The sequence below is a fragment of the Urocampus carinirostris genome, chromosome 12 (assembly GCF_059441175.1).
Source record: "Urocampus carinirostris isolate Australia breed hairy pipefish chromosome 12, RoL_Ucar_1.0, whole genome shotgun sequence".
Classification (NCBI taxonomy): domain Eukaryota; kingdom Metazoa; phylum Chordata; class Actinopteri; order Syngnathiformes; family Syngnathidae; genus Urocampus; species Urocampus carinirostris.
Window position 1 is genome coordinate 17,320,110 of NC_142360.1, and position 21,111 is coordinate 17,341,220.

A 21,111-nucleotide genomic window follows, 5' to 3' on the forward strand; every position below is an offset into this window, starting at 1 on the left:
CAGATTTCTATAAATTACTACATATGCAGTGGGTGTTGGAAATAATTATCATTGCTCCTCTAAGAATCTCCCCATTTGAAAATGCCTTCTTCTCTATAAAACAATTTTTAGCTCTAAGAGTCTTTGGTTGCTTTTTGAAAGTTTTACACTGGCCTTATATAAAAAAAAAGACTTGTTTTCCCAAAGTTGCCTTTACCCTGCATGCCTTTTCTGTTTGTCATGCACTGCCGGTCAGGGAATTAGCATGGGAGCTTTTGTGACAAGTGCTGAAGTGGCGTGCCATGTCGTGACGCTTTACCGCAGCCCCAGTTTTCTTTCACTTTAATAAAAAAAAATATATATATCCCTCCCATTCACTACAATTATTATACTGTTTACCGTATTTTCATGCCTATTATGCGCAAACAAAAGTCTTGCCCTATCACACAGCGCGCCTTTTACAGCGGACGTGACAGAGGACAGGGACTCCCTGCGAAAATTTGAATTGTGGGCATCGCCGTTAGATATTTAAATCGTGGCCGTCGCCGCTATAGTACATAAACAACCGCATGTACTGTGAACACAATGTTCTTACGTTTTTTTGATTCCCAGTACGCTTATGAAGCCCAGTTTAAAATGGCAGCTTTGACTGGACTGAGGAACCCGGAAATCGGGGAGCCGTGAGGGAACTCAAGATAAATGAATCGAAAATGAAAAACGAGCTTCAATTGGTAAAGTAAACGCAACTTACCTTCCGCGGATGTAAGGCGAGGTGGCCCGAATTGGAAGAGAAACTCGACCACTGGATCATTGAGCAATGATCAAGTGGCAGAAGTGTTTCCACGGTCTCCATTCATGAGCTGGCGTTTCTGCTCAGACTCTTGTTTGATTGTTTTCAAAAGACGGCATAATTCACGAAGGACCACACAGCACGGAAAGTGACTATGAAAATAAGGCTTTTCATGTCAGGTGCTTTGAGTAAAAACTATTTGGGCCTTTTCGTTTTCTTCTTTTTTTTACAATTTTGCTGTATAATGGTGTTTTACTTTGTGATACTTAATAAACCACAGGCGGTCGCTTGAGAATTGCGTCTAATGAACTGACAAATAAATAATTCAAACCAAGGAAAGTTCGCCCTTTAAAACCGTGCGCCCAATAGGTGTGAAAATACGGCTTTTCTTTTTCCCGCCATTCGTGTAGAATACGATTTGGACCCCTTCGCGACACTCAAGATCAGTGTCAGATTATCAAACTCTGCTAATTTTATTTAAAAAAAAATTCATATATATTTTCTACTTTCTGTTTTTAATTCAAATCCCTATCAATGCAACTTAAAAAATGCAACACAATTTAACCACCTTTAAGACATTGATAGTTAGTGATTAGGTCTATTTTTAGAAAAGGCCCGTGGGCAATTGATATGGTACCCGCAGGCACCGGGTTGGCGACCACTGACACAGTGGTAATAAAAAAGTAAAACTCAATGATATAATAATGTGTTAATAATTTTACGTATAAATTGCACATGGAGTACAAATTGCGCCAAACTATGAAAAAAAACTGTGAGTTAAAGTCCAGAAAATACAGTGATCACAGAAATATACCCCATGATGATTAGAGGCAAAATGCTGATAAGGAGAATGAGACATTTAGGCAGAAATACCTGATGAACGCTATGAGCAGCTGTGAGACGATGGAGGACATTTGTCTGAGACAGACTACGGCGTCCCACGGTGGAGGAGGACCTCCTGCTGGCAGGGAACTCTGTCTGGTGTGAGGGTCAAAAGCCAGAGCTTTAAACACTTCCAGGCTGTAATAACGAGAGAAAAATAACAGACCTCAAACCACTAAATACATGAAGTGCAACCGAAAACGAGTGCAAAGCTCAAGGGAAAATACGAACTATGGAGACTCAAGTGTTGAAACCGCACCATTTTTCTTCTCAATATTTTTGCCCAGCCTTTCACAAGGTTTTTGTTTTTTGAAGTAACCTTAAAAGCAAGAAGGCATCCAGTTTTGTTTTGTCTAGGTTTGCCCGATTAACAGCTAGCTGGCCAGCTTGCCGTGCTCATTGTTTTTTCTCCCAGGTGGGTTCGTGTTTGTTGCCGTGTTGTTCGACCCCGGATAAGCAGAAGATAATGGATGGATGGATGGATATATGTATATAATAAACTGGATATAATAGTTTGTAGAAGAATTGTAAAAACCTGAGGTGAAAATAAATATTAAAAGGCAAACACAATGGATGAAATAGCACTCACCTTATTCCGCAGACTTTACACCAAATGTTGTCAAACATAGCCCAGACCTCATGGTGAGGCACATGGGATGAGGGAGGTTCTTTGGCTTCATCATCATCCTCCTTCATTACTATCTCACAGACAGCTAATTTAGGCTTAATTAAAACATTTGAATGCAAGAGCTTGTTATAAATATGATACAATATAGCATACGAATCCCAAAAATATAATAATAAAATAAATCCTGACCTGATGTTGCAGTTTATGGATGATGTTGTCCAATACAGTTAGTTCCTTAGGGATATCGCTTGATCTTTTCCCAAATTCATGAACAAATTTCTTAGCATCATGGACAGCTACCACAAAAGAACTTGCGTCCCTCGACTGACCTGGGAGAACAAAGAAACAAAATTATGCCTATGAGGTTTTTGTTTTGAACAACATTTTAGGGCGGTATCGGTTCTTTCACAATCCTGTGTGTAGAAAAGGAGACAATTGTCTTGTTTTGAAGATAAATCTAAAAAAAAAAAAAACACAAAACACAAAAAGAGGCTTTGTGGAATTGTGGAATACATTTTGAACTGTTGAAGTGTGGAAATATGTCAGTGCCCATATTCAGTCATGATTATGTACTTTCTTTAATTAGAACTTCTTAATTTATAAAGTCGTAATGATGTAACTTCAGTTGAATTTAATTTTTATCATCTTACTTCTTTGAGTAGAAATTTACAATAAAAGACAGAAAACATCAATTTCAGTTCATGAAATGTCTTAACAAGCACATTGCTTCGAAGATCTTTTCCCAAACTTAGCATCATAGACAGCTACCAAAAAAGTCCAGCTTTCATTCATTTTAACAAAGACAATTGATTTTCTTATTAAGGTTTGTTCTCCTTGAGTAAAGCTTTCCGTCATCAGTAGAATAGTGCTCCATCTGACTGTATGCTTATGCCCTGTGCTTTTAAAATGATTGCAAAACATGTCAGATTTTGCACAAGTGAATTGCTACAGCCATCGTGTTGGAACATCAGAATTTATCCTGTAATAAAACATTTGAAAATGCTATTTTCAGCCTCTTTTGAACACCTGCCATCTCGGTATCCGAACCAACAAACACGTGGAAGAGACATTCCCAAACAGAACCTGCCAAAAAGTATGTTTCAATATGATTTTCCTGTTCATGTTGTCAATTTCAGAACACGATTCAATAACAATATTAAGCAAATGTAAGATTTCTGAAGAAACATATGGACATTTTTCAAAAACTAGAAAAGCGATTATAAAAAGAAACCCAAGTAAAAATAACACACTTTTGGAAATGTACATCAAACGATTGTAATCCCAATGCTCAAGTGAACAAGCCCAAACTCCCCCTTTAGGGACTTAAAAAAGGCCCTGGTAATTCAGATCTGTCAACTTGCGCCACTCTCACTGGAGCTGCTCCTTTCCTCAGCCTTCTCTGTATTTTCAATCTCCTATAAATGTAAATGGCACATAGCCAAAAGGCCTTGAAGTCAACAATAATGCATGGGGACTATAGCACAGCGATAATGATTATCTGCACCTCAAGGAATGCCAGATGACGAGGCGGTGCAGCAAAAGGTGACTCAGAAGCAGTTTACTGACACACATTATAGTACCCTGTTTTAGAAGGTGACTTAATTCAATCTGCAGTTCCAGGAAGTGGTGCAGTGCAGGAAATCCACCTCATTTTCCAGTGGACTTTTTTTTAGAGCATTCTCGTCTTATGTGCAGTTAGGAAATCCAGTGCATATATATATATATGTAACGGGTGTAATAATAACTTTTATTTTATTGAAATTCCTGCTAAAATATGTGTATAGTTTTTGGTAAATGTCCTGCAATGCTGAGTCCAACAGTGCCATCTGCTGGTATGGGGTGGGGTTTGGTTTTGGCTTCTAACATGTGACCAGGAGGCGGGGTTCGTTGTTAGTTTAACCAGAGTACTACAAAGAGATCAAAGAGATCAGACCCAGCAGAAAAAGCTAATGTTGTGACTCATCCATTTGCAGAAACTGTAATAATAAAAACCTCATCATCCAGTCCAGCGTGAATGTGGATCTTTGGTGGGACACGTACAACGCGGTTACATTGGTGCCGTGACCCGTGACTTCTATCAAGCTCTCCGAACCGAGGACTGTCCTACCTGCCACATCATTTCATTAAGCCATCAGCTCACAGTATTTAAAACTGCTATACAGTGACGTGTTACGCAGGCGATTTTGACTTATTTACATCTTTGAAACATGTTTACTCAGAGCACAAGTGACGTTTCTGAGGGTGTAGCTGATCAGATGACAAATATTATTCAGGAGATAGGACATAAATTGGCTGATAGCATATTCACAAATATACAGTCACGTAATATAGTAGCTCCTAACGCTGCTGCCACACAAGATGTAGCAAACAGATTGAGTCAGGTGGTTACACAGAGAAAGGTTAAGGAACCGCCGTCATTTATTGGGGATGGCTCAGACTCAATAACAATACATGAGTGGGAAGATCTAATGAGGACATTTATAAAAAGGAGTGATGTGAGACTTGAAGAGCAAGCAGAGGAAATCCTTATACATTTGAGAGGAAAAGCTAAAGATGTAGTTAGGTTTAGCATTAGAAACAGTAATATAGACGTCTATACCCGCCCTGACATGATTTATAGTCTTCTCAGGAAATACTTTAGCTGTACCAAGTACTCTGCTGTCCCTTTAGCTGACTTTTATTCAACTTTGCCCAAAGACCAGGAAGACCCCTATGACTACTGGCTGAGACTAAACAGAGCAGCTGACCTTGCCTCTGAGTGCTTGAGTGAGCAGGGCAAAACATTTGACAACCCTGAAATAGAGGTTACTCGCATGTTTATTCGGAACTGCCCATGCAAGGAACTGGCACTCACTTACAGATCAAAAACCATCGAAAAGTGGTCAGCATGTGAGGTACTAGAGGTGCTGAATGAATACCACGCTGAGAAGAGCTACAAAGCAGATTCCCTACAACAACCTGCGAATAGAGCGGAAATTGCCGTACACAAAGCTGAGGTGAACCATGGTCCAACCCTCGTGCACGAGCCACCTCAGACTTCGAGCCCACAGTATGTCTCTCTAACGGACGTTATTAGTATGTTGGAGAAAGTTCTGATACGTGTTACTTCGAACCAGTTTCAAGAGAGAGGGGGAGCTCCAACCAGGCGACCTGGAGCCAGAATAAATGGTTTCACTGCCAAGCCATGTATCATTTGCAAAGAAGTCGAACACAGTGCTCTCTCTCATTGCCGAGACAAAAACCTTTGCTTTCACTGCCATGCCCCAGGGCATTCTCGACGTGATTGTCCAGTGACGAAAGTTGTCCCGCTGCCTCAGGGAAACTAACTGATCTGCGCTTAGGGGAGAACAGTGCAGATCAACTGAGTAAACCTCCCACCACTAATGTGAAGCCTGACATGCAAGACAATAAATTAATTTATGAGTTGTATGGCAACAAGATACCTCCATCGAAGAAGCTGATCTTTCAGGGGTTTCAGAGAATAGCGGAGACTGACGAACTGTTTTACACACCTGTACTTGTGCAAGAAGGCCCCACTTTCAGAGCGCTGTTGGACAGCGGGTCGATGGCTTGTACAGTAAGTGAGGACACGGCTAAGTCCCTCCTGCAGCAATTCCCTGATATGATGAGTTACACGGCCGATGATTATGTCATTGTAGGCTGCGGTGGACACCAAGTTTCTCCCAGAGATATGTACGACATTCACGTCACAGTTTACGGGTGCCAAATGATAATACCAGTAATGGTTGTGCCAGGCCAGACCGAACAGATGATCCTTGGCAGCAATGCCATCAAATATATTTTGACTCAATTGAAAAGTACTGATGGCTACTGGAGATTAGTTTCCACTCCTGACAACGGTCTGTCCGATAACCACAGTCAATTCCTGTCAATGCTTTCTAACACAGAGAGATGGAGAGGTGACTGCATTCCAGACAAAGTAGGGACAGTAAAAATCAAGAGTTGCGTGACGCTGAATCCACGGACCGAGTACGTTATTTGGGGCAAGTTACCTGAGTTGGCCGGGACGTCTGTGGGCAGCACAGTGGTCGTTGAGCCAACCCAATCAAAGGCTGGGCCCAGACAAGTCCTTGTCGGAAGAGTTGTTACTCCACTCTGGGGAGATGGATGGGTGCCTGTTAAAGTCTTTAATCCCACGGACAGAGTTGTGGTGCTGAGGAGAAACAGTAAAATTGCAGATGTGTCTCCTTGTATCGCAGCGGAAGACCTGCCCAATGCAGAGGAGGTCAAGTGCAACGTGCAGAGCGTACAGAGCAAAGAGGTCCGACCCAGGTCAGAAGAGGACATGATGCGTACATTGGAAGCTCTGGGACTGCAAGACATTGACCTGAAGTCATGTGAGGTTTCGCTGCAGTGTAAAGACAAGCTCCTCCATATCATCGAACAATTCGAGTCAATCTTCTCTCGCCATAAGATGGACTGTGGAGAGGCCAAAGAGTTTGTACATCGTATCCACCTTGTTGATGATAAGCCATTCCGTCTACCCTACAGACGTATACCACCAAGTCAGTATGAAAAACTGAGGACGACTTTGAACGAGATGGAAGAGAAAGGAATTATTCAGAAGTCGACTAGCGACTATGCATCTGCGCTTGTTCTCATATGGAAGCGGAATGGAGAACTAAGGGTATGTACTGATTTCAGAAGGCTTAATGCAAGAACCATAAAGGATGCCTACCCACTACCGCATCAAGCTGATGCTTTGGCCGCACTTGGGGGAAATGCCTTTTTCTCCACAATGGATCTGACGTCAGGCTACTACAATGTCCCCTTGCACCCTGACGACAAAAAGTACACGGCATTCTCCCCACCATTCGGCCTTCACGAGTACAACAGGCTCCCTCAGGGACTTTGCAACAGCCCAGCAACATTTATGAGGATGATGATGTCAATATTTGGTGATCAGAATTTCATGAGCCTATTATGTTACCTCGACGATCTGATGGTGTTTGCCCCCACAGAGGAAGTTGCACTCCAACGCCTGCAGATGGTGTTTACTCGCCTTAAGGAACACAACCTCAAGCTCGCACCCAAAAAGTGTTTTTTCCTCAGACGGACTGTGAAATTTCTTGGGCATGTCATCAGTGAGGATGGAATTCGGACTGACCCCGAGAAAGTGAGAGCGATAAATGACGTACAAGTCGCTGATCTAATGGAGTCGGATGGCAAGACGCCATGCCCTAGTAAAATAAGATCTTTTCTAGGCATGGTGATGTATTTCCAAAGCTTCATTGAAGCATGTTCTGCGAAGGCTCACATCTGAATCTGGTGACAAGCATAAGCGCAAGAGAGCCCGCAAGAAAGGTCAAGTGAAGCTGACGCCTGCAGATTGGTCCGATGCATGCCAGAACGCCTTTGAAACACTGAAGCACGACCTTGTGACAGGTGTCACTCTGGCCCACCCAGATTTTGATGCGCCGTTTATTCTGGCTGTCGACGCATCCTTTGATGGGATTGGAGCAGTCCTGTCACAGCTGCCACCTGGTGGAAAAGTAGCCAGACCAGTCGCCTTTGCAAGTAAGACGCTCTCTCGCTCCCAGCTCAACTACCCTGCACACAGGCTCGAATTTCTTGCCTTGAAATGGGCGGTATGTGATAAATTCAGCCATTGGTTGAAAGGAAGACACTTTACCACGTGGACCGACAATAACCCACTGACATACATTTTGACCAAACCAAGACTTGATGCGTGTGAACAGCGGTGGGTAGCGAAGCTTGCTGCATACAATTTTGACCTGAAGTACATTCCCGGCCCAAAGAACATCGTAGCCGACGCTCTGAGCCGTGAGCCATTTGTACGGTCATGTGTGGGTCATCGCCTTGTTACCGAGCCCTATACTTCGCTCTTGGACCAAGTCAACGGGGTGAACAACTGTACTGTGCAAGAGGTGTTCAGAGTATCCAACAATTGTCACGCTGTTGTAGACGAGAGTGCTGGGACATCAGACGAGTCAGTAAAAAGGGCAATTCCATCAGGCTCCAATGGTTCTGTGACATCAGAAGAAGTTGCTGCTGTCTTCAGTGCTCAGTCCACTGGTGGCGTGGGTCAAGTGATGGGAACAGATGCCAACCTCAATCTTCTGCAGAAGGGAGATCAGTCAACGGCCCCTCGTCTCCCTGTCGATGTCATGTTTCAACATGCTAATACCAATGATGCTGTTGTCAGCTACTCTGACTTTGTACGCCATCTGAAGAAAGATCTACATGAAGCTGCTCAAATTGTACAGAGGAATACTCTCAGAGAACAGACTCGTCATGCCAAGCTGTACAACCGTAGGGCCAAAGGATCACCTCTCGTCGTGGGAGACCGGGTGTTGATCGCCAACAGAGGTGTCCCGGGGAAACGCAAAGTTGCAGATAAGTGGGAGTCAACCCCGTATGAAGTCATATCAGTCAAGCCTGATCTCAATGTCTACAGAGTCAAGGATTGTCTGACGGGCAAAGAGAAGGTAGTTCACAGGAATTTGCTGCTCTCTGTTAGCTTCTTGCCCTGTGAGGATGATCTGGCCAGCGAATCTGAACACTCAGGGTGTGACGCTGCTATGCACGGAAGTGATGTATGCCCTGATTTACCTGACGCGGTTGAAGACAGTGATGTCCGTACAGTAAACTGGGTGATACAGGCAGGTGAAGAGCAAGTTCATCCAGAAGTGGAGGATAACTCACTAGACAGCAGATCTGATGCCCAGTCCGACTCTCTCACAGATGATACATCCAGTCGAGGAAGTCAGCACATCCCCGAACAAGATGTTGACCATACTTCAAGTGACAATACGGAAAGCCCATCACAGTGCTCTGAAAACATGATCCCTTTGGGTATGGGCCTCCCAGACGAGACCCCATTTAACACTGACTATCCGGACGCAGACTCCCCTAATACTGACTGTTTAGACTTGACTGTCCCAGACCTTCAAGCTCAGGTTAATTGTGCTCAACCTGACCGTTATGGTCTTAGGGTCCGCCAGTCCATCAGGCCTCCTAGTCGTCTAATTTGTCAGATGAATGACCAGTTGGTAGGTGACACTCCTCTGTCTGCGATATCTGCTAGTTCCTAATTTAAGTTCAGTAGAGATACACTTTCAGTTTAAGTAACAAAGCTTGAGTAAGAAACAAGAATTGTGCCTATGTGAGCACTTACAACTACAGGAACAATGTTTGATATTTCAGAGATGTAACAGGCATCTTTGAGTCTGTGCTTAGTTAGGAGTTTGATCGCCTCCTTTCTTTTCACACTCCTTTTTTGGGAGAGTTTTAGAACTGACATGCACTTCAGTTTGTTCCTTGTGATACTGTACCAGTTTTCGTGTCTTTTTCATCAGTATTTGCCGTTTTGGCTGTGATTTTTTTTTCTGTTTAGTGTAGCACTCCCATATTTAGCAGAATTTCAGGGGGGTGTATGTAACGGGTGTAATAATAACTTTTATTTTATTGAAATTCCTGCTAAAATATGTGTATAGTTTTTGGTAAATGTCCTGCAATGCTGAGTCCAACAGTGCCATCTGCTGGTATGGGGTGGGGTTTGGTTTTGGCTTCTAACATGTGACCAGGAGGCGGGGTTCGTTGTTAGTTTAACCAGAGTACTACAAAGAGATCAAAGAGATCAGACCCAGCAGAAAAAGCTAATGTTGTGACTCATCCATTTGCAGAAACTGTAATAATAAAAACCTCATCATCCAGTCCAGCGTGAATGTGGATCTTTGGTGGGACACGTACAACGCGGTTACATATATATATATATATATATATATATATATATATACACAGTGAGACCTCGCTATTTCGCGGTTACACGTTCGCGGGTCTAAAAAACAATAATAATAAAATAAAATAATTTTTTTTTAAAAATCTCTTTTTAAACCAATTTTGAAGGGGCGTCGCTACTTCGCGGATTTTCACTTTTCGCGGGTGGTTTTGGTCCCCATTAACCACGATAACCGAGGGATTACTGTATACATATCACGGTTCATGTTTTTTTCAAGTGGGCCTTATAATCATGTGCGCCTTATATATCGCAAAATATGATGGATAAAATTAGAAATGCATAGTTCCTACTCAATGATACTACATACGGAAACTGTTCTGCCTTTGAGCCATGTCAAGTCACATTTATTTGTAAAGCCCTTAATCACAAAATGTCTCAAAGGACTGCACATGTTACAATCACACCATCCTCTGATCTTGAAAACCACGTAGTATTCTTCAAAAGACCTCTTGTGGTTAACCTGCAAAATTTTTGTTTCTAAAAGGTAACAAAAGAGAAGCCAGAACTTGGTCTGCAGTTAAGACGCCAACTTTTGAACGCTCATTACAAATCCTTTTTTTGTCATGGCTTTGAGCAATAATTGTCTGTAAGTGCCAAACGTATTGTGATTACGTAAAGGTTTTTAATGGTCTGCATTTATATAGCGCTTTTCAAGTCAATGAAGACCTCCCAAAGCGCTTTACAATGTGCTTCACACTAACCCATTCACACACACACTCACACACCAATAGCGGCCATGCAGCCATGCAAGGCGCCGACCTGCTTATTGGGGGCATTTGGGATTCAGTGTCTTGCCCATGGACACTTCGACATATAACACGGAAGAGCCGGAAATCAATGATAAAGGATAATGTTTTGTAAAAAATTGCGTGCTCTTGTTTCAATTGTTTTTAGATGATACTGCATTCAGTAACTGTTCTGCCTTTGAGAAACAGAGTATTCTTAGAGTGCCCTCTTGTGGTTAACATTTTAATTTTGTGTTGCTAAAATTAATTTCATCAAATGTTATAACGTTAAAAATGTTCAATTTAATTAATTAATTTATTTTTGTATGCAATCCTAACTCTTATTGTAATTTCAAGGACATGTGTGTTATATTCCATTGCCCCTAATAGATGAAAGATATATCACAAAAGGCTATTTTTGGGGGGTGGACCTTATAATCCGGTGTGCCTTATAGTGCGGAAAATACAGAATTTTATTAACTAATTTGAGAAATGGCTCTCTATTACACAGATAACCAGTTGAATTTATAGAAAAAAAAACTGTGGAATCATCAGTGAAACTATAAGGGATGTTTGGGGAATCTTAGTGAAAGGAAAAAAATGGAATGAGATTCAAACAGAGATTTGGCCGCCCACCATATGCAATTTTGCAGTGTTAACACTTTGAAAAATAAAAATAAAATCCCTTTAGGATGACAATGTAAAAATAACATTCAGCATACACAATGTTTTCTTCCACCTGCTATATAAATGTCTTACCCAGTTTAAAGAAGTCAATGAGATTTGACAAAGTTTGTTTCAAATATCTTGGGACAATGAGGCCAAAGACTGCTATCCAGTGCTTTTTCATGCACAGCAAAACCTGAAGAAGAGTCCAGGGTGGCTTTATGTAGATGATCTGTGGAAAAAGGAGTCCACATAGATTGTTTTTGAAACATTGACATAAATAATGACTGTTGCAGACAGTTAATTCCTGTTAATTAAAGTTGAGACACTAAATCACTTTTTCATATGGCTCATTGTCACGCAACATTTTCTATTATAAATAATGATACTTCGTAAATGAAAATCATACCTCTTGCCACAACTCATTAAAAGCAGCTTTCATCTCCATCTCAAGTATGTTAGAAAGTACCTCCTTCAGGCATTCTTCAAATTCGGAGAAGCATACTTTTATTTTCTTCTCCTCTTGCAGTCTGTGACTTTTGCTCTCTAGAATTGTATACATGTGTCTCCATGAGTCGAGGTACAAGGCGTACATGAAGTCACATTTAGAGAGACTGATCTTTCACCTGCATACATTTACATAAAAACAGCTGAACACTGTTAAATACATTGAAAAACCCCAGGAAACAGAAGAATATATTAGGTACCTTCATGATTGAAAGGTAAATAACACTCCGCACTTTCCTGTAAAACAGACTCAAACCAAAGTCTCGGCTTAGAGTGGTTAATATCAAGAACGTCACAGTGAGTACACACAGGCCTGTGGCCAGAGCCCAAGCCGAAAGAGAAGGTGTGCCCAAGAAGTAGTGAGTAACTACAACAATTAGGTTTCTAAAGTAACGTGCCCAACACTGCTTGAAACTAATAACGTGGAAGAAATGTTTTAGAAGAAGCTTCAGCCACTAATCTCTTCGATTGCCACATCTGATATGGTGGATGTATTTTGAATGTCAACACTGGATTAATCATATTTGTGCCAAAAGAAATATCAAAATGTTACCCTCTTCGCATTTTGCAGATTGACTAGGAAGTGTTCTTCACACTTTGCAACCAAATAGCGATTCTGCAGGCACCAAATATTGGCCTCAAAAACTCTCGTATAAAAAAAAAATGAAAAGTCCCGAACTGTCTGTACTTAAGCATTTTCTGTTCAGAACAGTAAGGTAGAAACAAATCTGCGTTTAATGGTGGTTACTATCAGGACAGTTTATGTCTTGTCCAAAGTCTGATCAAATTTGCCTTGAAGACCTTGTTAGAGAAAAAGAGAGCCTTTTTGAGGGCATTTCCAAAAAGTTGGAAAATAATAATTTTGAGAAAAGATGATTGTTTAATTTAAAACACATCAAATAGAGTCTGTGTTTTTTCTGCAAAGTATTTATATATTCCAATTTATGTTTTTTTGGCTAGAGAAATACAGTGGGTATGTAAAGTATTCAGATGCCCTGAAATTTGTCACTCTTACCGCATCCATTTGCCAAAATAAAAAAGGTCATCTTATTTTGCATACTCAACACCCCATAATGAGTAAAGAAAATAAGAAAAGTAATATTTTTTTTCTAATTTATTAAATAAGAAAAACTGAAAACTGAAATAGCACGTCCTCAATCAAGATGGCGGCTGCGCATGGATACATGCTTGCGGCGAGCTCTCCAGCTAATCTTCTATTTATTGCCGTTCTCTTGTCTTTTTTGCTTTCACTTTTGGACACATGTGTGGCCAAAAACACTTACAGTAGGGACGAACTTATTCGGTTGGGTGGGCGTCTAAATTTCGATTATTCGGGCACTTTTTATACCGCCCATGATATACCGAGCGAACTTCAAAGAGACCCGGCATCCTTGTGGACAGCTATTCCTCTTAAAAAACGGCGGCGGCGGCCCCGTAAAGAAAAGAAACAGAAACGTGGTTGCCGTGCAGGTAGATGTGTGAAGCGTGTGAAGTCCAAGCAGCAAGATGGACGCGAGGATGTAACTAATTCCACCATTCATTCCTCGCCGGACAACCGACGCTTTGAACTCAGCGCTCACGAGCGGCCACAACGCCGGGAGCTTTTGAAGATCTCGACAAAGACTACAAAGAGTTCAGCTAAGTCAAATGATTCAGCAAAGCTGAAATTTGGTCTGTTAAATATTAGATCGCTTGCTCCAAAAGCTTTACTTGTTGATAACATTATTCGTGATTATAAACTTAACTGTATGGGTCTTTGTGAAACGTGGTTACGCCCGGATGAGCACTTAGCGCTAAATTATGCCTCTCCCCCAGACTACGAGAGTAGTCATATAGCACGCACACTGAAAAGGGGTGGTGGTGTTGCGCTAATCTCTGAAAAATCGCTCAAATTTAATACACGTACCTCTAATAATTACAAAACGTTTGAGGCTCTTGTGATGCGGTCCCCTCAATTGTCAATTGATGTAATAACTATCTATCGTGCACCTGGGCCATACACAACTTTCTTAGACGAATTTGCTGAACTTTTGTCTGAACTAGTAACCTATGCAGACAAAATTATAATTATGGGAGACTTTAACATTCATATGAACTCCCCACACAGTTCACTTACTATTGCGTTTAGTTCTCTAATTGATGCATTTGGTTTTACTCAACTGGTTGACTTGCCAACCCATAAAAATGGGAACACGCTAGACTTGATTCTGACTCGAGGAGTTTTAACCTCAAACATTATGGTGATACCGTGTACTACTGTTATCTCTGATCATTATTTAGTGACATTTGAGGTGCTAACTAAATGTAGAGTTAATAAAGCTGAGGGATCTAGCGGACGCAATATAAGCACTGGCACAGTTTCTGAGCTCTTTGAACTCCTTCCTGGAGCAGTTGCGTCCTTTCCTAAATACAATGGCTCGATTGACTCACTCATGAATGAGTTCAATACCACCCTGACTAGTGTGCTGGATTCAATAGCGCCCATAAAACTAAAATCACGTCCTAAAAGACGCACACCTTGGTTTACTGATGAAACTAGAACCCTTAAAAAAGAATGCAGGAAATGGGAGAGAAAATGGCGCGCTACCAAGCTTGAGGTTTTCCATCAAACCTGGTGTGACAGCTTGTTAAAGTATAAAGCGGCCCTTGCCTCTGCAAAATCGGCCTACCTTTCGAAGGTGATTGCGTCTCAAAAGAACAACCCCAAAGCCCTTTTTGACACTGTAGCATCGCTTACAAGGCAACAGCCTATCGCAGACAGTTCGACACACTCTGCTCAGGACTTAATGGTCTTCTTCACTAAGAAGATTCAATGCATACAGGAAGAAATTGCAAAAGATATTGTTAGTACCACACGTATTAAAGGACTGAAATTTACAGATGCACGACAGGGTGGCTGCCCTGGGAAAATGGCCGGTTTTAGTGAACTGTCACTTGATGATCTCAAACAAGTGGTGAATGCGGCCAAACCGACAACTTGCCAGTTCGACCCGCTCCCAGGTTCACTTATTAAAAGTCTTTTTAGCGTCCTTGGGCCTTCAGTTCTAAATATTATAAATACATCACTCTCCTCAGGTGTAGTTCCAGCAGCTTTTAAGTCCGCCGTTATTAAACCCACACTGAAACGACCCAACCTTGATCCAGAAATATTAAGTAATTACAGACCTGTGTCAAACCTACCTTTCCTCTCTAAAGTACTCGAAAGAGTAGTGGCACAGCAGCTGAATGCTTTCATATCGGAGAATAACCTTTTTGAATCCATGCAATCAGGATTCAGGGCTAACCACTCTACTGAGACAGCTCTGATCAAGGTAACAAATGATCTCCTAATGTCAATGGATTCTGGCGCTTCATCACTTTTGCTGCTGCTGGATCTTAGTGCTGCTTTTGACACAGTGCGCCACAATATCCTACTAGAACGGTTGGAAAAATGGATTGGTCTCTCAGGAGCTGTCCTCTCGTGGTTCAAATCCTACCTCTCAGATAGGACACACTGTGTTAAATATGGTGAAACGACATCTGAGCCCTTTAATGTTACCTGCGGTGTTCCGCAGGGTTCAGTGCTCGGCCCCCTACTTTTCAACATTTACATGCTTCCGTTAGGTGATATTATTCGCAAGTACAATATCAGCTTCCATTGCTATGCAGACGACACTCAACTATATCTTCCGTTGGAGGAATCTTCCACACTAAACTGTGGAAATTTGGAGGCCTGTCTCACTGAGATAAAAGAGTGGATGTCACTCAACTTCTTGCGTCTTAACTCTGAAAAGACTGAAATGTTAGTCATTGGTCCTTCTAAATGCCGGGACTTATTCTCAAAAACTGCTGTGAACATTGACAAATGTCACATCACACAGAGTGACTCAGTTAAAAATTTAGGTGTCATATTTGACCCTGAACTATCCTTTGAGATGCATGTAAAACAAATTACTAGAACTGCCTTCTTCCATCTTCGCAACATTGCTAAAATCCGTTCAATACTGTCTCAGTCTGATGCGGAAACAATAATTCATGCATTTGTTACCTCCCGTCTCGATTACTGCAATGCACTACTCTCCGGTCTCCCGAAGTCCAGAATCAAGTCTCTTCAGCTAGTACAAAATGCCGCAGCGAGGCTCTTAACCAGGACAAAAAAGTACGATCACATAACACCGATTTTGGCTAACCTGCATTGGCTCCCAGTTAGCCAAAGATGTGACTTCAAAGTTCTCTTAGTATTGTACAAAATCATACATGGACTTGCTCCCTCTTATCTTTCAGATCTGATCTGCCACTATGTCCCGGGCCGAAGCCTACGATCTGAGAGTGCTGGTCTTCTGATGATCCCGAGAGCAAAGAAGTCTTCTGCTGGTTCGAGAGCGTTCTCCATCCGGGCACCGGTGCTGTGGAATGCTCTTCCCCCTGAGATTCGATCTGCAACCTCAGTGGAAATGTTTAAATCTAAACTTAAAACTCACTTCTACTCCATTGCATACGAATAACCTACTCCTCTTGTCGGTTGAAAATAGTTTGTGTAATATAGTGTAACAATCTGTGAAGCCCTTTGAGACTCTTCGTGATTTAGGGCTATACAAATAAAAATGACTTGACTTGACTTGACTTGTCAATAGTATCCAGACCCTCTGCTAAATATTTAGGAGAATCTTTACAGATAGTACAGCAATGAGTCTTTTTGGGAAGGATTTTTCACACCTGGATTTGGAATTATGACACAGAGTGAAAAATGTCAACAGGTCTGAATACCTTTGTACCCGCGGTAGATAATCATTCAAATCCATCAAAGTAAATTACCGTATGCACCACCCTTTAGACTTGTGTTTAGCTTCTCTATAATGTAGTTTTCGTTATCAGCCAATTGCTAAATGAGCTGGGGGGTTCAATTTAACACGCCAGAATGATCAAAGTGGTACAAAACAGGCCGATACTACACCCCCAAATACGGTAAACTCGATTCAACTGCACAAAAAAAAATAAGGCGATGGAATTTGCACTGTTGGTATTTGATGCTGCCACCGCACCGTGAAACTATATTTTTTCACAAGTTTATTTGACTCACCTTCCTCTAGGAAACATGAAGACGAAGGTTCTTGAGTATTATAAGAGGACACTGTTGTGCAATTTCTTTCCGGCATTGGTTTGTTGATTTGCGGAAGATCATGGACGACAGTGCTTTGGAGTGGGTTATGGTTTTGCTCGGATTTCTCAACCTCTGCTTCCAAGTCTTTCTTGCTCAAGGCCTTAATACCACTAAGGACAGCTTTACTGCATAAGTTTTTATCATTTCTACAGTGAAAAAGTGACAAAGAAATACGGTGTGTTAATTTTACAAAGTCCTAGTCCTAGCACTACTCTATTATGCAAAGAGGATCATCAAAATTGGAATATGGCTTTCGATCATTGATTCACTTTAACCTTCGTGGCATGCAGGTACAAGTATGTTTAATCAAAGAGAACATTTACAAGTAGACACATGGGAGCTCAAATTTACCCAAGGTTGTGCGAGAATAAATACCTAAACTATATGCGTATGGAGAAGTCTGATGCCACATTTTGAATGGTTGATAGTCAAAACATATTCATTAATGGCCGAGTTATCACACCTTTTAGTTCATGTCCAAATAATGTACACTGACATGCATTGTGTCACAAAATGAATCACTTTTGAAATGTTTCTGTTCTGAAGCGCGTCTTTCTAAAGGTTACTTTGCATAAGTAAAGAAATTGGCAATTTTCCATTGCACTTATAAACGCTCCTCGGTCTAATCTTAAATATCAGAAAACTTGTTACCAAAATGTAATGAGCATTTTGTACCTTGCTAGGTTCATTGACAAAGGTTTAAGGTACTGCCAATTATCTATTTTTATTGTCAAGATGAGCTTGGATTTTCCAGTTCAAAGTGAGTTTGAAGTAATCGGGCTAAGTAGAGAAGTCATGTTCAAAACCAAAATGAACTCAAAACAAAGCAAACATAACTTTTTATTCTCATTATTGATAACAGTATTTTTTTCTGTATTTTAATAGTATTTTTCACTCCATCTTCTCAGGTTATTTTGCTTTCAATTGGTAATGTTGTCCAAGGTTTTGTCCAATTTTATCTATTGAAAAATAAATCAAATGTAAAATTAGTTGGGGATGAGATTTTATAATGAGCCTTCTACATGTCACGCCTATATGGAAACATCAATGCACCTGGAATTAGTAAATAAACTGATTGCCACAACATGAAAGAAATACCAAAAATTGTCAATGATAAGCACCAGTAGAGATCTGTAGGTACAGATATTTGAAAGAGCACCGATTCAAATGCAAAAGTAATGCATGACTAAATGGAAAATGAGGATTCTGACAGTGTTTAAGGAGCAGATGATCCCTACTAAGTTTTAATTATTTTAAAATGACATAGGAAAGATAAATGTCCAGTTTATCTCAAAAGACAGCATATTTACGGCGATTGGAGTTTTAGAAAGTTTTAAAAATCCAAAGTGTGTATAATATTTTTGGGTGATTCCAAATTGATAATAAAACATCAACCTTAAATGCATAAGATATGAAATTGAATTTCCAAACAGCTTTTTGTTTTTTTTAGTTTCAAAGGCAAACCCTGACCCGATTGTCAAACAAATGGCCTGTGCATAACGCTTGAGGACGAAGGCTGTTTTCCTGCCAGTGTTTTGTCAACCCCGAATCCAAAATAATCCAAGATAGGATATAAAATGTCAAGTGACGTGCACTAACACTCCATTTAACACTCCATTTTCCTTATCTCAGTTGTCAGGGTATTTGTCACCTGTTGTCAATTATGTTGGAGAACACAATTTATTGTTCATTGTGAATAACGGAAAACATGTAACAACGTTATGTTTTCAGGATAACAAAAAATGTAAGAGTATTCAGTCACAGTTACAAAAAAAAAGAATCAAATTACACGTATATTTTGTAAAAATATGGATTACTTTGCAGGTTGCGATTCTAATTAAAAGCGATAGTTTTAACTCTTTATTCTTCTCCTTCTCCGCATTAGCTTTGTTTACATTCGCCATGTCTGTCTGTCTGTCTGTCTGAGGAGAGGGATGGGTACCACCAGGCTGTACTTGCCCAAGACGCACCACAGGAAATGATGCCCCTACGACCTTAATGGTTAAGAGATTAAGCCAACCAGTTAGTAACTGTATCGCATTACATTTTTAAAGTAACCCTCCCAACCCTGATGGTGGGATTTAACTCCAACAATTGTATATAACAACAACAGTACTTTAAACATTGTTCATGCAGATTATTGTATTATACTTTCAATTTTTACCTAACTTGGGATATTGTTTAATATAAAACAGGAGTGGGAAACCTACAGCCCAAAACGCACACGCGGCTTTTCAGGCTTTTTTATTCCGGCCTGCCCAATTAAAATGATAAAAATATCACGAGGATACATATGATTGTAAATAAAGTACTGACATTTAAAAAAAAAATCTTTTTGGGTGCCACTTTTGTCCTAACTGCCCCTTTGTGTATTCGCGAGAAAAATACTACTACAGAAATACTAAAAACAAAACTACATTTAAAAATTAAGTTCTTAATAACAGTGACGTAATGTATTGTTTTGCTTTAATTTTGCAAAGAAAAATATACTACAGAAACACTAAGAGTTCTGCTACAGTAATACTATAATACGGAATAGTACTACCTGTACAATAATACTGTACTACGAAAATACTAACTCAGCAAGTAATACTGCAGAAATACTATTACAGAAATACTACAAATATACTACTAGAGAAATACAAAGTAAATGCCAAAACAGGAATACTTTAGAAATAACACTGAGTCAATATTACAAAAGTACTAGACTAATACTTAAAAAAATACTAAAGTAATACTAAAACAATATGTATCAAAACTAAATACAAAATTTAGTGCTCTAAACAGGGGTTTAATAAATGATTTTGCTTTAATAGTGTTTCAAAACCAATATGATGAAACCTAATATATTGAAAAACAAATCTAAAAATAAACAAAGCATCTATTCATAAATGCAAATGAATAAAATTGGATATGTCTGTGGACCCTTGGCCAAATTTTCAACCCCATTGCAGCCAGTGACTGAAAAAAATTGCCCACCCCTGATATAAAACAATTGATTAGTATTCCACAATAGATTTTGTTCCACGGTATTTGCTGATCAAGCTTTGAACTTCATGTAATTTGAGATTTGGTGTCAAGACATTCCAAACTAATAGTCCATCTACATTTTTAAAAAAAGCAAAACGGTCTTAAATGTTCATGTGATGTGTTATGACATTTTTCGGTCCTTTCTCACACCCGAACTGGTATAATCTGGCTGAAACTACTCCTCGTCACATGCATTTAAATTATTTGCTGCAGAACCAGAATAGCTGGAGGGACTGAGACTCACGTGCAAAGGATGAGAGCACAGCCTGGATACAAACTCTGATACTGCAGGCAGCACTGCAGCACTTTATCATCATTATTTTCAGCCATCAGATTATCTATGGTTAATGGAATAGACACAGAATGACAGGGAAGATCAAGAGACTTTTCATTTTGGTGGAGAAAGCAACACACAAAAGGTAACTGCTAAGGTCAATTGAAACAAAGCATAAGCACTAAAATGGATAAGCAAATTAAAATAACACAATTTAAAGTTTTACCGATTTTGGAAATTCCCTTTTGTCCGTTTACAGGGTGTTACAAAAGTCTTGGGGACACATTTGAAGTCCCTATAACTCTTTAACTGTGAATGTTAGTAAGATCAGAGCTGTGCCATTTTAAACCTAATTTATTAAGTGATTTGAATGCCTATTGATTGTTTTTTTTTCTTTTCAGACCCATTAATGGCACTCACTCAAACAGAATAGGTGTTTTGTGTGCTAGAATGTGCAAAAAGTGAGCCATGGACAAGCTTTTTGCAGAAAATACAGAATGGCGCCACCAAAGTGGAACTCTATTGCGAGATGGCATGGTCATTTACAACAGATGGGTGCTTATGCTCAGCTAAAAGAACGGGACACCCTTCAATTTCAGAAGATGTGATAGAACAAGTTCTATCCCCGGTAAATCGATCAGAAGAGCCAGTAGAGAACTTCAGTGTCGTACAACAACCGTTTAGCGGTTCTTAAAAAGACTACTGCC

General features: G+C 40.3%; 1 protein-coding gene across 4 annotated transcripts in view; it reads right to left on the reverse strand.

Moving 5' to 3' along the window:
• swt1 (SWT1 RNA endoribonuclease homolog) overlaps positions 1 to 21,111 on the reverse strand; it is a 49,172-nt gene that overhangs the window by 18,976 nt on the left and 9,085 nt on the right. For all 4 annotated transcript variants that reach the window (XM_088350276.1, XM_088350278.1, XM_088350277.1 and 1 more), the window contains exons 8-14: positions 20,375 to 20,468; positions 17,020 to 17,246; positions 11,863 to 11,999; positions 11,547 to 11,685; positions 2,469 to 2,608; positions 2,241 to 2,374; positions 1,643 to 1,789 (exon numbers count right to left, since the gene is read on the reverse strand). In XM_088350276.1, coding sequence (XP_088206402.1) covers positions 1,643 to 1,789; positions 2,241 to 2,374; positions 2,469 to 2,608; positions 11,547 to 11,685; positions 11,863 to 11,999; positions 17,020 to 17,246; positions 20,375 to 20,468 — 1,018 coding nt within the window. The remainder of the gene's footprint in view (positions 1 to 1,642; positions 1,790 to 2,240; positions 2,375 to 2,468; positions 2,609 to 11,546; positions 11,686 to 11,862; positions 12,000 to 17,019; positions 17,247 to 20,374; positions 20,469 to 21,111) is intronic.